This window comes from Dreissena polymorpha, chromosome 4, assembly GCF_020536995.1.
Source record: "Dreissena polymorpha isolate Duluth1 chromosome 4, UMN_Dpol_1.0, whole genome shotgun sequence".
NCBI classification, from domain to species: Eukaryota; Metazoa; Mollusca; class Bivalvia; order Myida; family Dreissenidae; genus Dreissena; species Dreissena polymorpha.
In genome coordinates this window covers 128,356,085-128,376,180 of record NC_068358.1, presented here as the reverse complement: position 1 = coordinate 128,376,180, position 20,096 = coordinate 128,356,085, and the positions used below count along the sequence as shown (strand labels likewise).

The 20,096-nt window shown below is 34.9% G+C and overlaps 1 protein-coding gene across 2 annotated transcripts in view; it reads left to right on the top strand.

Annotated features, from left to right (window-relative positions):
• Positions 1-382: 382 nt before the first annotated feature.
• The window catches only part of LOC127877302 (OTU domain-containing protein 7B-like), a 45,503-nt gene continuing 25,789 nt past the window's right edge, over positions 383-20,096 (top strand). Inside the window, exons 1-3 of one of the 2 annotated variants that reach the window (XM_052423003.1) lie at positions 394-486; positions 904-932; positions 4,985-5,129. In XM_052423003.1, the coding sequence (XP_052278963.1) occupies positions 5,039-5,129 (91 nt within the window). In that variant the 5' untranslated portion in view covers positions 394-486; positions 904-932; positions 4,985-5,038. Of the gene's footprint in view, positions 487-903; positions 933-4,984; positions 5,130-20,096 lie in introns of both variants that reach the window. The other variant, XM_052423004.1, reaches the window with a different exon arrangement.

Below are 20,096 nucleotides of genomic sequence, written 5' to 3'. Positions count from 1 at the left end.
ATAATTAGGAGAGTTCTGTTGTTGTCGTTTAAATTTGTGAAACTACGAAGATTTGCTTATATAACGTATAAAATACGCATGCTATGTATGCTTGGCAGGATAGCTTAGTTGGCTAATGCGTTTTTACTTCAGGATTCCGGGGGTCACTGGCTCGAGCCCTGCTGAGGACTACTTTTTTCCCTTTTTTTAATATTATTTTTGATTTTTTAATGGAGCTTTTAAAATTTAATGCTAACATTTATCAATATAAAGCATTTTATGACAAACTTCGAAACCTGCCAAAATCTGTGAAAAGGTCCCTTTAAAGAATGTATTTCATGCCACTAAATTAAATTAAAGGCCGATTTACCTTTGGAACGTTTTACAAAATATCCGTTTGCGCATGCGCGCAATCATCAATGGACGAACGACTGTCAAAATAAAACAAATCGAGAAAGAGTAAAGATGAAGTAATGGTCGTTTTGAAAAAATAAGCTGTCATTACATGTAAGGAATTTATAAATGTTTGTTAATGACTGTTTTGTAAAATGGGACAACGTTGAATCTGGAAAATGACACTCATGTTATCTAATTTTCAAGAAACGTCTGATGCTAGGTGACTGAGTCAGTCAACTCAGTGTTTTATAAATTTTGAAATTAAAACATTGCGTTTTTTGCGATCTTGATTGTGGCATTTTGAAAGAGGTGGCGCAAGTGATTAACTGGGGTGAAGGATAGTTGTGAACGAATGTTTGAGGTTTTATGAGTATCATGAGCTACATTCATACAGCTCAAAGTTGTTCCAGATAAAGTCAAAAACCATGTTAAAAATTATGTCCCATCTTACAGACATGTATGTTTATAAATATGCTTTTCATACTTACAATAGTGTCTTGATTAGTCAAACAAATCATTTATTTCCAGTGGCATTCTCAACAAAATAAGGTAGAAAGGTAAGCACCACATTTTTAATTTTTTTTTTTAAATGATTCTCAATTTTATAAAAATATCCTCTGATTACCATGCATCAATCAGTTAAGGAAACAAGAAGAAAACTTCTGAATTAATGCTAACAATGCTGCAATAAATGATTTATCTTTGAAGATTCATTAATTTCCGTAATATCCATGCTAAAATTGTTTATTTACAGCGTGTTTAACCAAGCAAAGCCGCTGGTTCCATACATACCCGCTAGCATGTTCATCCGTTGTATTGACCCTCTTATTACTCATAACAGGTTTGGTGGGTTTAAAATAAATAAATAATACATTGATTTTGTATTTCTTTTGTTGATTATCATGTAAGCTGTCAATTCGAAGTGAAAAACCGAACAAAAATATTAACGGTATAAGTTTACATTAACCGGACTTACCTCCCTCTGCAGCTCCATGTCATTTGAGCGCTGTCTCATTGTATCGCCACTCGTGATTGGTTGCTATTTATTATTGGAAAGGGCAAGAGTTCATGCTACAATTCACATGCTACAATTCAGTTTGCAAAGTGAAGTACAACTTCTGACGTAACAGGGGCAACGAAAAATTTAAAAGAAGTAACTCGGTTTAAGATTTCAAGTAGTTTTTTTAAGTATATATAATCAATTTGTAACAGAAAACGTATTCAAATATAAAAAACTCAATTCAATACACAATAATAACAGATAACAGATGAACAATTAAACCAACAATTAACTATTTAAGTCAATGTTTTCCAACGGTAAAGGTTAATTTTACAAATCGACTTGACATTTTAGACAAAAGAATTGACTATTCCGTCTCACAACCTGAACTGAAGTGCAGTATGCAAGATGCACCCAACCATCGCACTTGTCGCACTGGGCCCAATTTACAATCTTCAGACAAGGTTTATTGCGTTTTTTCTCCAACCTTCCATTTCTGATTCACATCCATGTTATGCAACTTCATGTATTTTTAGAAAATTCAAAGATGTTGGAGTTTATATCTTGACCGCTTTATTCAACTGTCTTTTTAACCGATTTTAATCGCCTAGATGTTAAACGACACCGGCAGCTTATTGGTGTTAATCTGTTGTGCAATGTCAATAAAAGTGTGAAAAATTCATGCGTGTTAGTCTTTATAACATATATTCCCTATAAGAGCGGTTCGGTGCTCAAATTCCATTTAACGTAAGTGCAAGCGGAATAATGATCAAATCATAGTTATTCAAAACAATTAAAACTTTCTTACTTTGATATAATTGCATTTTGTCTATATAAAGGGGCGGCCGTTAAATATACTGCGCACAGTATAAAACAAGTTTCCTGACATTTCATTATCATTTTAGCATTAAGGCATTTTATTTTAAAGAATGTGTACGAGAAATTAATAAAATAATCAAAACAATTTATTTACATGCTAACGCAGTGTAATTGTTAACAGAGATTCATTTTCATTTTTGCCCGGTATCAGAAAGTCCCCGGGAAGCATGTTTTTTACATGACGCGTATGACGCAATAAAACATTTCTTTAAACATTTATCGTATTGCATTCAATTTAAATTTACTTGTCCAATGAAAGCGCTGCCCCATAATGAACTTTACTCTTTACACTTCTGAAAAATGGCGTATGCTTATGTTTGTGTTTATGAAAATCTTAAATATATTTATCGTAATAAATGTTTAAGATTAATTTTTTGTAAGTGATTTTGTAATTTTATTGGATTATCGGATAAATTTGCACATTGGAAAAGCGGTATGTATACTGTTATTGATACAATTCGGTTTATATGCATGTATTGACGAATGACAACACAGCATGGCAATAAACAGGACCTATATATGTAGGCTATACTAAGCCTTTTTTTATAGCCCCCTGCAATAAATGAGTTCAAAACTTATAACGCTGTCCATTTATAACGCTGTTCTATTGCTTGGACCCCTTCATCCGCATTATATTGGAGTTACAGTGGATAACCTTTATTATTTTATTGGTAATTCATTGTAGATTTTGATTGTACTCTTATTTATTTGTATACCTGTACAGGTGTTGTAATTTACAACTATTGTATCAAAACCAGTAATGTTCAGTAACTTTTTACTTCCTTGTAAATTGTAAACAATTTGAAATTGAATCAAATTGATATTATATTTTTATATTTTGTTAAAACTGTAAGTTTAAAATAAAAGTTCATTGGAAATCTCATTTAACAGCAGAGATTCCGAATCTAACCTGTAGGGGAGCCCCATATTTATCACCAGTGCCAGGAAAACTGTTATTTCAGCAGAGGTTATGTCTTCCCATTTTCTCATACTTGAGTGTTGTTTTAATGAGCCATTTAACTTTGAAGAAGTATAGTTAAATAGCACAAGGATATTTATCAGGCATCATCTATGAAAATATCAAGCTGTCTAATGGCTCCTGACTGTCCATTTCAATGTTCAACGCACAACCTATTAATGGCGCCAATAATTGCAGAGATCTTCTTTATCTGGCCATTCCACCAGCTAATAGATTTTAATTGGTCAACGTCTGGCATAAGAAGCATAAAATGGATTAAAAGGCACTTCTCCTTTATGTAATTCAAGTGCCAAGTTAATAAGTCTCGGGCTAAGTTATTGCATTTATCAACCTTCTTAGAATAGCCTTAGGTCCCATGGCCCTCTTGTACATGTAGTTGAGTGTGCTGATTTGCAATTTTTTCATTCATTATTATCCCTTTACCACTTAGATATGTATTTTAACGCATTTGTAGTCCCCTAGAAAGTTACATTTAATTAAAGATTTTTCTTACTATATTCAAGCTTTAAAGGCTTCATTTCCAAACCTTAGATACTGATGAGCAGAAAACAGCATAAAACCTAATCAGACTGCGAGTTTGCACATAGCCATTTTCACTTTGCTTCTGAGTGGGAAAGGGTTATTTATAAAGTTCTGGTATAAACGGCACATTACCAATCATGGAAAATTCCATAATCCCAAAAATGAACATTTATAGTGCTATATTATTTTCAGAAGAAATGACAGATTTGCATGCTTATTATAACAGCTGACAATAAAAACTTTTAGTGGTTAATATTTGGAAAAAATCTAGAGGACAAAATATAGCATGATGCTGCACCTTGCATTGGTCTGCTTCCTCTAGCTGCCCTCTGGTCTAGACCTGCAACATAATAGAAGCATATATTTTTAGCTCGACTATTATATATGAAATATATATAGTGGAGCTATTCTACTCACCCGGGCGTCGGCGATTCCGTTCCCGTTAGCGTAAGCGTGCAAATGTTAAAGTTTGCGTACTACCCCAAATATTTCCTATGTCCTTTGACATATTGCTTTTATATTTTGCATACTTCTTTACCATTATGACCCCAATCTATAAACAAGAGCAGACAACTGTATCAAGCATTTTGACAGAATTATGGCCCCTTTTATACTTAAAATATGCATATTATTGATAAGTCTATGTTCAAGTTTGCGTACCACCTCAAATATTTTCCATCTCCCATGCCCCACCCCAGATTTTTGAAAGATCATCTATTAAATAACCACACACCCACATTATACCCCCCCCCCCTTTCCATGATGGCTTACGTTATACTGTCAAGCACTCGTATAGTCGAGCGCGCTGTCCTCTGACAGCTCTAGTAAAGTATATAATCTGTTTGCTAGTATTGAAATACAGTTCATGTACATATTCATGTAGTTTGACAAAAACAAACTTGAAGAAAAGATACCATTCTAATAAAAAAATGATTTATCTTGCAAAATTAGGAAAATTAGAAATTACAAAAACAAATCCCCCTTCCCCCCTCCACACCACCATACCAACTACATTTGTACACTTTAATGTCTTTGTACCTTTTTACCCTAGATTTTTCTCTTACATTTTTGTGCAGACTGATAATCAACTTTAATATGCATTTTGGCTCTTGTATCCATAGTTCAGTTAGTCTGCCTCTTCATGTATTGCTGATGACTATTTTCTTGAATGGCTTCTAATGCTGCTTGCCATTTTTGTTTATGTTTGTCATGTCTTTCATTTTCTTCAGTGATTGTGGCTACCCTTCAGTTATGATTGGAATGACATAGCAAAAGAAACTGTAATGATGAACAGTGTTGACAAGCTAGATGCTATAGAAAAGCTCATTGGATATTCAGGGTTGGAGCGTGCCAAAGCAAAGGACTATTTAGAGCGTGAGTCCATTTATTTATTGATAATTCTGCACTTTTATAAATTATTATTTCTGTAAGTTTGTAATGTCTTTGAAGATTTCAATATAACTTTGCTTGAATAATTCCCATTACCAAATGATAACTTGTGTAAAATGTTCATGGCTCCTCTGTGAAAAGTCAAAGTCATATATCAGTTGACCAAGATCAATAACTTCAATGTCAGTTCTGTGACTTATAATTCCTAGAATGAATCTAATATGTCACATGTCTTGTTGTAAAGTGTCTGTTTCTCCTGCAAGTTTTCAAGGCATTAAAATTTATCTTTAAACTAGAAATGGCGGCAAAGGCAGACAGGTATCCCCACGCCGCATGTTTGACCCAGGGGCGCCCCAGGGTTGGTAATGGGGCCATGCATAGTTGAGATTAACCGTATTGTCATAAGAGAGGTTCAGTATCAATTAGAAGTGAATCGGTGTAGAAATGAAGAAATTATAGTAAAAGGCAATTTTGGGTGAGCGTGGCCTATGTGGGCGGGGCGCCCCAGGGTTGGTAATGGGCCATGCATAGTTGAGATTGACTGTATTGTCATAAGAGAGGTTCAGTATCAATTTAAAGTGAATCAGTGTAGAAATGAAGAAATTATAGTAAAAGGCAATTTTGGGTGGGCGTGGCCTCTTTGGGCGGGGCGCCCCAGGGTTGGAAATGGGGCCATGCATATAGTTGAGATTAACCATATTGTCATAAGAGAGGTTCAGTATCAATTTAAAGTGAATCGGTGTAGAAATGAAGAAATTATAGTAAATGCAATTTTGTGTGGGCGGGGCGCCCCAGGGTTGGTAATGGGGCAATGCATAGCTGAGATTGACCGTATTGTCATAAGAGAGGTTCGGTATCAATTTGAAGTGAATCGGTGTAGAAATGAAGAAATTATAGTAAAAGGCAATTTCGGGTGGGCGTGGCCTATGTGGGCGGGGCGTCCCAGGGTTGGTAATGGGGCCATGCATAGTTGACATTGACCGTATTGTCATAAGAGAGGTCCAGTATCAATTTGATGACAATTGGTGTAAAAATGAAGAAATTATAGTCAAATAACCTAAAAAAATGAGTAAAAATCTCTGACCAGGCCCCACCCCAACCCCAATACCTTTTGACCCAGGGGTCAGATCAAAATTCCAAATAGTACAGGGTCGCTCATATGCTCATAGCTACCATGTGTGTAAGTTTCAAGGTTTTAGTGCTAATAGTGTAGGAGGAGATAGTGGCCAGGACGGACAGACAGACGGACGGACGGCGGAGATAACCACAATATCACCACACTTTTCAAAAAGCGTGGAGATAACAATTGTAGATTTCATTAAGATAAATATAGCGTACAAGGAATAAAACTTTTGTTGTTTTTTGTCATGTCTGGAAGATAATTGTTAATAATAAAAATAAAGAGATTGATTCATTTGATCTTTTTTCTTTTGTGGAGCATTACTCTATTAGTATTGTAGGGAATCTAACACAAAATCTTGCAATGATAAGAAACTTTTAGAGTACAAAAATCATAACTCTTTCTCCACTACATAAGTATGTTTTTTGCTAGTTTTCTGTTTTAAAGTAAATATATACAATTTTCTGCTTACCTGTACTTTAAAGGTCAAGATAACCCTATATAATGGGGTCAAAACGATACTTTATGGGCCTTCCACACTTACATGGACAGCACTTGTCTACATGTTTGATTTCATCAGCTTCCAGGATAGAAAGCCTTTACAGATCTCCTTGCTTTGAGCTTTAACATCAGAGTTTTGTAGCATAATTATTGTTTTTTTTGTAAAATATATTATAAAACAACAAAGATATTTAAAATGATCATGTTGATGAACAAATTAATGCTTACTAATGCACTTAACAGCAAGTGCACTTGAAACAGATTGGCCTACCGGTAATTACGGGTTATTTGAGACCTGATTGATTCGATTACACAAGGTACAATATTAACAGATACATAATTATGTGCACCAGCTGGCATGGCTTGACAGTTATGATAATTGCTAACTATTAATGAACTGATTGCAGTTTTTTAAGGATATAGAACATTTGTTCTTCTTAATTGACTTTAATGGACTTGTATCATAAAGCTTTCCTGTGGATGAATAGTTAAGTGAGTTGGTTTCTACCTTGAGACAGGCTTTGGAAATTTTTCATCATATGTGGAGCCAGTTAGCTGTAGTGAATGAATGGTTTCATTGGCATTTTCTATAGATTTGAGATGCATATATTTGTGTATTAACTTTATTTCCTGGGATGCATGTTTCTGTTTCTGACTTACATTTGAGAGTTTCAGACGGTCATATTTTTGTCATAATAGATTTTCTCATTATAAATAGGGAAATCATAAAATACCTTATAGATAATCTATAGATCTGCTTGAAAGGTGTTAAATGTTTGCCCTAATATGTGTCTTGTTGAGTTGAATCTTTACTTGTTGCAAACAAATTATTTCAAAATAATAAATAGTAGAAAATTAAGAAACGTTATTGTGAAGTTAGATTTCAATTGAGTGTGTTTGTGCCTGATCAAGTGGAACAGTGATGATGTGAATTCTAAATTACATGTATGGCTTTAAGAAAATTTAAACTGTTGATGATGGCCCATCTGAGACAGTGAGGAACGAGGCCCAAAGGTCATTCTCTCAAGTAATAAACATTTACGTGTCTCCGATGAAATAGTGTCAGTCCCAAATGAGTACTGTAACTGAAATTTCCACCAAAATAGGCATATGAAAGCACATTTAAATGGATTTATGCAATTCAGCACCAAGCTTTTAAAATTTAGGTCTAAAATTCTGATTTTGATGATTTTATTACATGAATTTTCCCAATTTCAGGGTTGTTTGTGCGTATTATTTCCAATAGTACATGCATTTTACTCAAGTCCAAAAAATTGCTTTATTCTGTTAACAAACCATACCGTTGGTCATGTTTGCACTGGCTTAATCTGCTCCTGTAAGTGACCTGTCACAAACTGCCTTCTCATTAGAGCTGCTTTTGTCACAAAAGTAATATCGTACCCAGTAATTCAATATGTTCACACACAGGTCCAGAGTTTACAATTTATTTACCAAAAAGTTGTAGACCCAACATTTTTGACACATGTTTTTTCGCAAATAATAATATTGTATTGTCGCATTTAAAAAAAATTTATTTGGCACCTAGGCAGCAGGGGCCCTGATATTTACTCTAATGGTTACTTCTAATAAGGGCATTGACAAAATGATTTGTTTTCCTCACTGTGACCATTGTGATCATGGAGAATGAAGTGAATAGTTGCACCAAATATATATAAGTCTATGTGTGGTCTTCTGAAAATGGAAGAACTATTTTGGACAAGCACATGGCACATTTGTGAAACAATATCTGTGTCTTGTAATTTTCTTAGTTAATTATATTTTAAGGACAATCGAAACAAGCATTTTGTTGAAACAATTTTGTGAAAACTTACATGTGTAAATGCATCTAGTTACATGATTCAGTATTTTAGTCATTATTCAACTAATAATACTTCTTATTTTAACAGATTAACAATTCATCTTTCTGACGACATAGGAATCTGTAAAATATCTGATACACTTAAGAAAATGTGTTACTAAATAAGGTTTTATTTTTCAGTATTAACTTATTCAAATTCTAAAGCAGCCCAACTGTAATTTTTTTATTTTTTAGCTCGACTATTATATATGAAATATATATAGTGGAGCTATCCTACTCACCCCGGCGTCGGCGTTAGCGTTAGTGTTAGCGTTAGCTTGCAAATGTTAAAGTTTTCGTACTACCCCAAATCATTTTCATTGTCCCTTGACATATTGCTTTCATATTTTGCAATACTTGTTTACCAACATGACCCCAACCTATAAACAAGAGCAGACAACTCTATCAAGCATTTTGTCATAATTATGGCCCCTTTTCCACTTAGAATATGCAGCAAATGTTAAAGTTTTCGTACTACCCCAATTATTTTCATTGTCCCTTGACATATTGCTTTCATATTTTGCATACTTGTTTACCAACATCACCCCAACCTATTAACAAGAGCAGACAACTCTATCAAGCATTTTTTCATAATTATTGCCCCTTTTATACTTAGAATATGCATATTATTGATAAATCTATGTTAAAGTTTGCGTACTACCCCAAATATTTCCTATGTCCTTTGACATACTGCTTTTATATGTTGCATACTTGTTTACCAACATGACCCCAACCTATAAACAAGAGCAGACCACTGTATCAAGCATTTTTACATAATTATGGCCCCTTTTACACTTAGATAATTAAACATTTTGCTTAAATTGCCATAACTTCTTTATTTATGATCACATTTTATTATTACTTTGACAAAACAACACTTACCTGAATACCACAATGGATTCCACCCAAACAATACCCCACGCCCCTACCCAGAATCCCTCCCCCCCCCAACCTCCCCCCCCCCCATTTTTTTTTTAATTATCTTATAAATTACCCCACCCCACATTATACCCCCCCACTCTCACCCCCTACTGCCCCCCCCCCCCCTAAATTTTTTTTTTTTTTTTCCTTTTGTTATTTTTGAAAGATCGTCTAATAAATTATTGGATATGAACAATTTCCCCATGATGGCTTACGTTATACTGTCAAGCACTCGAATAGTCGAGCGCGCTGTCCTCTGACAGCTCTTGTTTTAAAACCTGGTTTACCCACCCAAACAAAATATTTTGACCCCTTGGTCCCAGTGATTTTTAGCTTGGCTGTTTTCGGAGAAAACCCGATTTTTTGTCATAACCAGCTTGTTGTGTTGTCTGCCGTCCGCCGGCGTTGTGCTAAAACCTTGACATTTTGCTCTAAAATCAAAGTGCTTCCACCTACACTTTTGAAACTTCATATGTAGATGCACCTTGATGAGTTCTACATGCCTCACCCATTTTTGGGTCACTAGTTCAAAGGTCAAGGTCACTGTGACCTCTAAAAATAATTTGACAAGCTTTCATTTATTCAAAACTGCACCCACAGCCGAGCGTTGGTACCCATTATGGGGTTCTCTTCTTTTACCTGTGACACCTGCGTACTGGACTCACAAAAACCTCTGGAGATGCAAATTTTAGAATTATGCGAGTCCCAAAAATGCATTGAAATTTCTAAAAAATACTATTGTTTAAAATTTGGAGTCATTCTTTCAATTCAAGGACTCATAGATATGCAATTTAATGAGTCCCAGCACTCAGATGAGAAAATTTGTAAAAATATCACTGCTTGGCCCTGGGTCCTGCTTGTATCTGGAGTATAACTATTACCAGAAGGGAAGTAATTGCTGCAAGGAGTTGACTGATTGTCAATATATTTTGCATGGGTATGGAAGTAACCTCCCATTATTAATAGTGTCATATGGATGAGTTTCTCCCTTAGTAAATGAAGATGTGGGCGGAAAGCTAGTTTGATTGCAGGGAACATATATCACAGTGACAGCTGACCAACTGTTACCTTTCTACAGGGAACTGCTGGATGAAAAGGCTTGTGACATCATGCCTCTACTTATGAAAACTCTATCATTCTACAGCATTACTAAGCATTGACTCACCTTTAAGGTTGTAATTAGGTTGTAATTGAAGGCCTGTTTTTGGCAATTTCTGATGTGAAGTTTTTATAAAATTGTTCTGTGAACAAAAGTGTTCATGAGTATAGTGCGATCGGATCTGTAGATTTCATAAAATTCAGATTTATTATAGTGAATTATTTCATGCCTCACTGAAAATCTAAATAAATACTTTAAAAATGAAATACAAACAAAAGTGTTGGTTACTAAGGTTAACTGACGGCTGTGATATGACTGAAATACTGTTGAAAACAGTATTAAACATGAACAATAACAAGTATATGTTAAAGTATAAGTAGCCATGTTATAATACAAATTGTAAGGTAATTAAGGAAAAAATTATCTGACTCATATCCACTTGGTCCAGTATAACACGCTGTGCACAAATAAAGTTTGATCAGATATGTTGGTGACGTGTAATGGATGCAAATGACATTCATTTTGACTGTCTTCGTTGGGGCTAATGCAAAACATTCAAATGTATTAGCATAAACATTTATACAAAAGTATTCCCAAGTTACCAGTTCACTGTTTCTGACATCCACCTATACACAGCACAACAACACAAACAAATAAATAAAAATGATTCATGACTTTGAACATTGCACATGATCTTATTCAATATGTTTATGTCAAATCCTTATATTTATATGTACTTCTACTGCTAGTCATGTTCTATTTTTAGAACCAACTCAGGGTTTAAGTCCAATATATATTATTAATGAAATCTACTTGGACCATTTAAAGTGTCTACAACTTAATGATCAATGTTCACAGAGTGGTCAGGTTTAAAGAGCTATTTATTTCCAAAAGTGAATGTGTAATTAAGAGTTACTCATTTGAAATATTGCAAAATTGAAAAATTAGTAGATGGCCTAGTACATGCATAATGAAATGTAAGATTGTGGGATTGCTGAACAATTTTGCAGTGTTTTCTGTGCCAGGAAAACGGCATTATAGTTAATGCAGATAGGGATGTTTGAATAAAATTGTAAAACTTAATATAATCAAGTAAGTGTTACCTAATTTTTATGCAGATAGAACTTGGTTTAGAATATATATTAATGTAATACTAAAACAATATTTAAACATAGAGACTTTAATGTTGTTGATTTATTGTGTTTATAAATATGTTTTTATTTCATGTATTATTTATTTAAGAGATTTGTAATGTTGACATTTGGGTTGGCATTTGTAAAAAAACTTTTAACCATGATTTTGGTATTTATTGATAATTAACAAATTTGTATAATGATAAAATTTCATGTTTCTAATATTTTAAATCATACATACAAAACAAAAATAAAATAAACATTTTAGTTTGTTTATTTATAATAATAACAGTCCTTATGAACAAGTCATGGCAAGCTGTTTGTTGTCTTAGGGCTCGCTTACTAACAAAAGTCCTGAACTCGTTTAATAAAATATGATATGATATGACAACTCGTGCAAGATCCTATATTTATGCCCCCCTTCGAAGAAGAGGGGGTATATTGTTTTGCACATGTCGGTCCGTCAGTCCGTCCACCAAATGGTTTCCTGATGATAACTCAAGAACGCTTCGGCCTTAGATCATGAAACTTCATAGGTACATTGATCATGACAGGCAGATGACCCCTATTGATTTTCAGGTCACTAGGTCAAAGGTCAAGGTCACAGTGACTCAAAACAGTAAAATGGTTTCCAGATGATAACTCAAAAACGCTTATGCCTAGGATCATGAAACTTCATAGGTACATTGATCATGACTGGCAGATGACCCCTATTGATTTTCAGGTCAAAGGTCAAGGTCACAGTGACTCGAAACAGTAAAATGGTTTCCGGTTAATAACTCAAGAATGCTTAGGCCTTGGATCATGAAACTTCATAGGTACATTGATCATGACTGGCAGATGACCCCTATTGATTTTCAGGTCACTAGGTCAAAGGTCAAGGTCACAGTAACATGAAACAGTAAAATGGTTTCCAGATGATAACTCAAGAATGCTTAGGCCTAGGATCATGAAACTTCATAGGTACATTGATCATGACTGGCAGATGACCCCTATTGATTTTCAGATCACTAGGTCAAAGGTCAAGGTCACAGTGACTCAAAACAGTAAAATGGTTTCTTGATGATAACTCAAGAACGCTTAGGCCTAGGATCATGAAACTTCATAGGTACATTGATCATGACTGGCAGATGACCCCTATTAATTTTTAGGTCATGAGGTCAAAGGTCACAGTGACTTGAAACAGTAAAATGGTTTCCGGATGATAACTCAAGAACGATAAGGCATAGGATCATGAAACTTCATAGGTACATTTATCATGACTTGCAGATGACCCCTATTGATATTCAGGTCAAAGGTCAAGGTCACAGTGACTCGAAACAATAAAATGGTTTCCGGATGATAACTCAAGAACGATTATGCCTAGGATCATGAACCATCATAGGTACATTGATCATGACTGGCAGATGACCCCTATTGATTTCAGGTCACTAGGTCAAAGGTCAAGGTCACAGTGACCTGAAGCAGTAAAATGGTTTCTTACGTATTTACACCATGGCTGCCACTAAACTTACAGCCCATATGGGGGGCATGCGTGTTTTACAAATAGCCCTTGTTATGTTTCCATTTATTAACTTAAAGGGGCCTTTTCACAGATTTTGGCATGTTTTGAAGTTTGTCATTAAATGCTTTCTATTGATAATTGTAAACATTTGCTCTAAAAAGCTCTAGTAAAAAATAAAGAATAAAATTTAAAAAAAAAGAAAAAAAAGTAACCCTCAACAGGGCTCGAACCATTAACCCCTGGAGTCCTGGCGTAAAAAGTCTCCTACTTAGACCCCTCGACCATTCTTCCGCATACAATGTCAGATGTATTTTATACTATATATATGCAATCATCGTAGTTTCACAAAATATAGCGACAACAACAGAACTCTCCAAATTAGTCAATCCTTTCGCGTTGCAACGCTTTATAACTTTTAGGTATTTAAATCGTCAAAACATGCATATAATGGCTATATTAGAGCATGGTAAATGTTTAGTATTATTGTTTCCTAACAAATATCATAACTAAATCGAAAATTTGTGAATCTGAAACAACTTTTTAAAATTTTGTAAATTTACCAAAATGTGAAAAGGCCCCTTTATTTTTAACAGTGAAAGTAGCTTTTTATGCCCCTGGATCAAATTATTGTTTTTGGCCTGTCTGTCTTTCATTGTATATGTGTGTCTGTCCAAAACTTTAACCTTTGTCATAACTTTTGCAATATTGAAGATAGCAATTTGATTTTTGGCATGCATGAGTATCTCATGGAGCTGCACATTTTGAGTGGTAAAAGGTCAAGGTCATCCTTCAAGGTCAAAGGTCAAATATATGGCTTCAAAGGGCAGTAGGGGGCATTGTGTTTCACAAACACAGCTCTTGTTTATTATTACTTTTGAAACAATTTGTTTAATGAATATTCATGTGATTTGATATAATACATGCTGTATTGAAAATATGTATGCCATAGGGATAATATGAACAGAGACATTGATGGCTTTAGCATGTCGTTTTCACAATAGAGCACCCTGTCCTTTTGATATCCGACCTGAAGAAACTTATATGATAGCTTGAAAGTAAGAAATTTAGAAAGCTGGCATATGTGATTCTGAGCATTTCAGCAAGTCTGAAAAAAGTTGCCAGTCCAAAGCTTATGAGCCTGTGCTTATTTTTAGTGTACTTCATATTCACCTGTGCTAAGTTTGAGTGAAGTCATATATGCAATTGCCTATTGTGAGTGCAAGGCTTTAATTAGTGCTCATGTTGATGGCAGCTTGTCTGGAGAGCCACTGACAGATGTATTTCGGAATATCAAGTATTGCAGATTATGGTTGTATATCAACAGTGTAATATTGATTTAATATTTATGACAAGGCATGGACTCCTCATGTTTTTTCCATGAACACTGCATGATGGTTTGAAGAAATCCATTTATGGAATTAAACCTACATAGGATGTTCATTTGTGTACATTTCTGGGAAACAGTGTTTTATAATAACCATTTTACTTAATTACCAGTAAGCAATACTCTTTCAAAGAAAAATGAACTGTTGTTTGCTAAATAATAAATTCCTTCTCAAATTTAATGTAGTTATTGTCCAATAAAATATATTACATGATAGTATTTGGGTTCCGATACCAACAGCTGAACCTTAAATTGAAAAATAAAAACACTTGATGATTCTTGTTAATTATTCAGTGCATTGTTTAATTGCACATATTTTTGTGGATCAAGTGGTTTAAACAGATTGTTTTTCTGCCAAGACAGGCGAATGACTCACAGGTTGTTGTGTAAGGTTTTGCTATGTGATACAAATAACAAGATGTAAATCTACTGTTGTTGTCTGTCTAGGCCTCATTGTGTGAAGGCATGAACACTGTTCACTGTGAAACAGGATCAATTTGTGGCATTCATTACAGCTGGAATACAAAGCTTATTCTACAGGTAAATTAATACTGCTCTAATAAAATGAGGACTTTTTCTGTGCCTTTGTATTTTATCAATGCTTTGTGCCTCTTTATTTTGTGTACATAACTTAATATTCATGATTCTGGTGATTTAAAAGCGCTTCAATATGATCAATATTGTAAAGAGATTATATAATGTTTGTTTTATGCCCCCAAAGTGTATGCCGCTAGATGTTTTGCTGAATTATGTGCCCATTAACTTCACCAAACTTTTTATACTTCAATAATTGTACATGTAAATGATTCTTTAAATCAATGTAAAGAAGTGAACACAATTATTTGACATTAATTTAACTAATAGTAAATACTGAAGTTTTGCATATGCTAAAAATAAAACTTTAGGGGGGTTGGAAAGAGGGAATTTGTCATCTTAAATGACTGTTCTAGTTGCTTGCACTTTTGCTAAACATTTCTTTATCTAAATTGTTTTAGATAAGGTTTATAATTTCTTTAGATCTTCCTTTTTAGACCAGGGGATGTTTTTGGCATACTGCTTGTTTGATCATTTGATAATGTCTGCACTCTAATGCGTAATTATTTAATTTGGCAAGTATAGTGGATGGGGAAGGGATTTTCTAAGATGTTTTACCAATGCCACTTAAGCTGTTGTAAAATTTCAATCTGAATGATTAACTGCATTGGCCTTCAGCCTGAATCCTACAGACTAAGTTAGATTTTGAATTCTTGAAGTGAAAGAATTCTGCACAGATGTTTCTAGTAGTCTTAGGTTTTAGTAATTTTTTTAAGAAAGATTAAGTTTGTGTATAATAAATAGGATTTGTGTTTAGTGTATGTGGTGAATGAAATGTGCTCCTATATTACACTCCATAGAAACATGTTGTCAAAACATTTATCCATTTGATATGCCAGTAGTGACGTGAACTATTGCAATGATAGTTGTGCTTCCATATATAAAATAATGTCTTTAACTTTGAATGTAACTATGTGGTGATTCACTATATTAACTGTATTATCAGTTAATATTTTTATTCAATTAATGGTATTCACAAGCCAACAAACAAAAACTGGTTTTCTCAAAGAAAATTGTGGTTCAGTGTGAGTCCTGGCCATGGGGTTTCACCAGTATGCTACATGTGATTTCCCTAGTGTCATCTGAATGAATTCCTTCCTTGTAATATATGGCAAACACATAAGCGTGCATTTTCTGCTGTGTAGATTGAATCAATAATAACTACAAAATAAGGTGCATTGTCAAAACTAAAAAGTGATAAGGAAATATTAGATTTGTGTAAACCTTTAATTCATAATGCTGTCTTGTAAACATTTGTTTCACTGATCTAATTATTTGTACCAATATCTATTATTTCAATAAGAATTTTTTCCATGGAGGTATAGTATTTTAAGTATTTTTTATCAGTATGCTTTTATTCTTGTTAAATAGTCTGTTGATATTTTGTGTTTGTTTGAGTAAAACTGCTGATTATTGTATTATTTTATTATGCCCCCCTTCGAAGAAGAGGGGGTATATTGCTTTGCTCATGTCGGTCTGTCGGTCGGTCCGTCCACCAGGTGGTTGTCAGACGATAACTCAAGAACGCTTGGGCCTAGGATCATGAAACTTCATAGGTACATTGATCATGACTTGCGGATGACCCCTATTGATTTTGAGGTCACTAGGTCAAAGGTCAAGGTCACGGTGACCAGAAATAGTAAAATGGTTTTTGAATGATAACTCAAGAACGCATACGCCTAGGATCATGAAACTTCATGGGTAGATTGATCATGACTTGCAGATGACCCCTATTGATTTTGAGGTCACTAGGTCAAAGGTCAAGGTCACGGTGACCCAAAATAGTAAAATGGTTTCCGGATTATAACTCAAGAACGCATACGCCTAGGATCATGAAACTTCATAGGTAGATTGATCATGACTCGCAGATGACCCCTATTGATTTTGAGGTCACAAGGTCAAAGGTCAAGGTCACGGTGACCCGAAATAGTAAAATGGTTTTCGGATGATAACTCAAGAACGCATAAGCCTAGGATCATGAAACTTCATAGGTAGATTGATCATGACTTGCAGATGATCCCTATTGATTTTGAGGTCACAAGGTCAAAGGTCAAGGTCACGGTGATCGGAAATAGTTAAATGATTTTCGGATGATAACTCAAGAACGGTTTTGCCTAGGATCATGACACTTCATAGGTACATTGATCGTGACTCGCAGATGACCCCTATTGATTTTCAGGTCACTAGGTCAAAGGTCAAGGTCACAGTGACAAAAATCGTATTCACACAATGGCTGCCACTACAACGGACAGCCCATATGGGGGGCATGCATGTTTTACAAACAGCCCTTGTTACATTATTTTTTATATACTTGTTTGCATAGATAAAAATCTGGACATAATGATAATAATGAAAATTTTGTCCAGAAAATTAAACAATTTGTTTATGCTGATCCTTTAAACATGTCTAAGGGAAAATTATGCCTTTGTAATGTGAGGGGAAACTTGACTATAATTATAACACAATCTTTTTTAAAGAGTTATACCATTGTAATAAAAACACAACCATCTGTGGTCTGCCTAAGAACATTGGTTAGATAAAAACAATTTAGACCGAATTTCACTTTTAATGTCAGTTTATTTTTCTGTCATTCCCGTCATTATTAAGAATCTTAAGGCATAATATTGTTTTGATTCCAAGCGTCTAGACAGTCCAGCAATAGCACTGCTGCAAGTCAGGTCTGCACTCTATAGAAATGCAATGTGTGTTATATGTTGTTTTGAAATTATACATTGTTTTTAATTAATTCAAATCTGCAGCATAAAAATGACTTTAATAATTGTTTATATGGTTATGTGAACATTTTTCATTTAATGACATTCAGTTTAAATTGTCAGAAATAAAACTGAAACCTGTAATAAAAAAATAAATCCAAACGCAATTGACACTTTAATTTTTTTAGCTCACCTGATTGCTCAGGTGAGCTTTTGTGACTGGTCTTTGTCCATTTTCCGTCCGTCCGTCGTCCACATTTGGTTTGTAAACACTCTAGAGGCCACATTTCATGTCCGATCTTTATGAAACTTGGTCAGAAGATTTGTCCCAATGATATCTCGATCAAGATTGAAAACTGGGTCATGCTGGGTCCAAAACTAGGTCACTAGGTTAAAAAAAAAAGAAAAACCTTGTAAACACTGTAGAAGTCACATTTCATGCCCAATCTTCTTGTAACTTTGTCAAAATGTTTGCCTTAATGATATGTTGGTTGAGTTCTTAAGTGGTTCCGGTCCGTTGAAAAACATGGCCGCCAGTGGGCGGGGCAGTTTTCCTTATTTGGCTATAGAGAAACCTTGTAAACACTCTAGAAGTCACAATTTTTGCCCAATTATCATGAAAGTTGTTCAAAACATTGGTTTTATTGATATCTCGGACGAGTTCGAAAATGGTCCAGGTCGGTGAAAAAACATGGCCGCCAGTGGGCGGGGCATTTTTCTCTCTATGTATATAGTGAAAACATATGAATACGCTAAAAGTCACATTTTTGGCCCAATATTCATGAAATTTGGTCAGAACATTTGTTTCTTTGATATGAGAGTTGAGTTTGAAAATGGTTCCAGTGAGTTGAATTACATGGCTGCCGGGGGTGGGGGGCAGTTTTCCTTATTTGGCTATAGAGAAACCTTGTAAACACTCTAGAAGTCACAATTTTTGCCCAATCATCATGAAAATTGGTCAAAACATTGGTATTATTGATATCTAGGACGAGTTCAAAAATGGTCCAGATCGGTGAAAAAACATGGCCGCCAGTGGCGGGGCATTTTTCTCTATATGTATATAGTGAAAACATATGTACACTCTAGAAGTCACATTTTTGGCCCAATTTTCATGAAATTTGGTCAGAACATTTGTTTCCTTGATATGAGAGTTGAGTTCGAAAATGGTTCCGGTTAGTTGACAAACATGGCTGCCAGGGGGGGGGGGGAGATTTCCTTATTTGGCTATAGAGAAACCTTGTAAACACTCTAGAAGTCACAATTTTTGCCCAATCATCATGAAAAGTGGTCAAAACATTGGTATTATTGATATCTAGGACGAGTTCAAAAATGGTCCAGATCGGTGAAAAAACATGGCCGCCAGTGGCGGGGCATTTTTCTCTATATGTATATAGTGAAAACATATGTACACTCTAGAAGTCACATTTTTGGCCCAATTTTCATGAAATTTAGTCAGAACATTTGTTTCCTTGATATGAGAGTTGAGTTCGAAAATGGTTCCGGTTAGTTGACAAACATGGCTGCCAGGGGGGGGGGGGGGGGGGGGGGGGAGTTTTCCTTATTTGGCTATTATATAGAAACCTTTTAACACTCAAGAAGTCACATTTTTTATACCCATCATCATGAAAGTTGGTCAAACAATTGGTTTATGATATCTCAGAACAGTTCAAAATGGTCCAGATCGGTGAAAAAACATGGCGCCAGTGAGTGGGGCATTTTTCTCTATATGTAGATAATGAAAACAATGTGAACCTCCTACTAGCAGTCCACATTTTTGGCCGAAATATTTAAAATTGTCATAAAAATTTGGTCAGAACATTTGTTTCCTTGATATGGAGTTGAGTTTGAAAATGGTTTCCGGGTCAGTTGTCAATACATGGCTGTCGGGGGGGGGGGGGGGGGGGGGGGCAGTTTTTTTATTTGGTATTAGTTTGTGTTTGTTATTTCTGAAGTCACATTTTTTTGCCATATTTTCTTGAGAAGTGGTCAAAAAGTTTTCTGTTTTGTCTTCGGATTGTCCTCTCGAGTCAAATTTTCCAGTCATCTGAAGGTCAAAACATTGGTTTTCTGATATCTCTGACCGAGTTCGAAAATGGTCCAGATCGGTGAAAAAACATGGCCGCC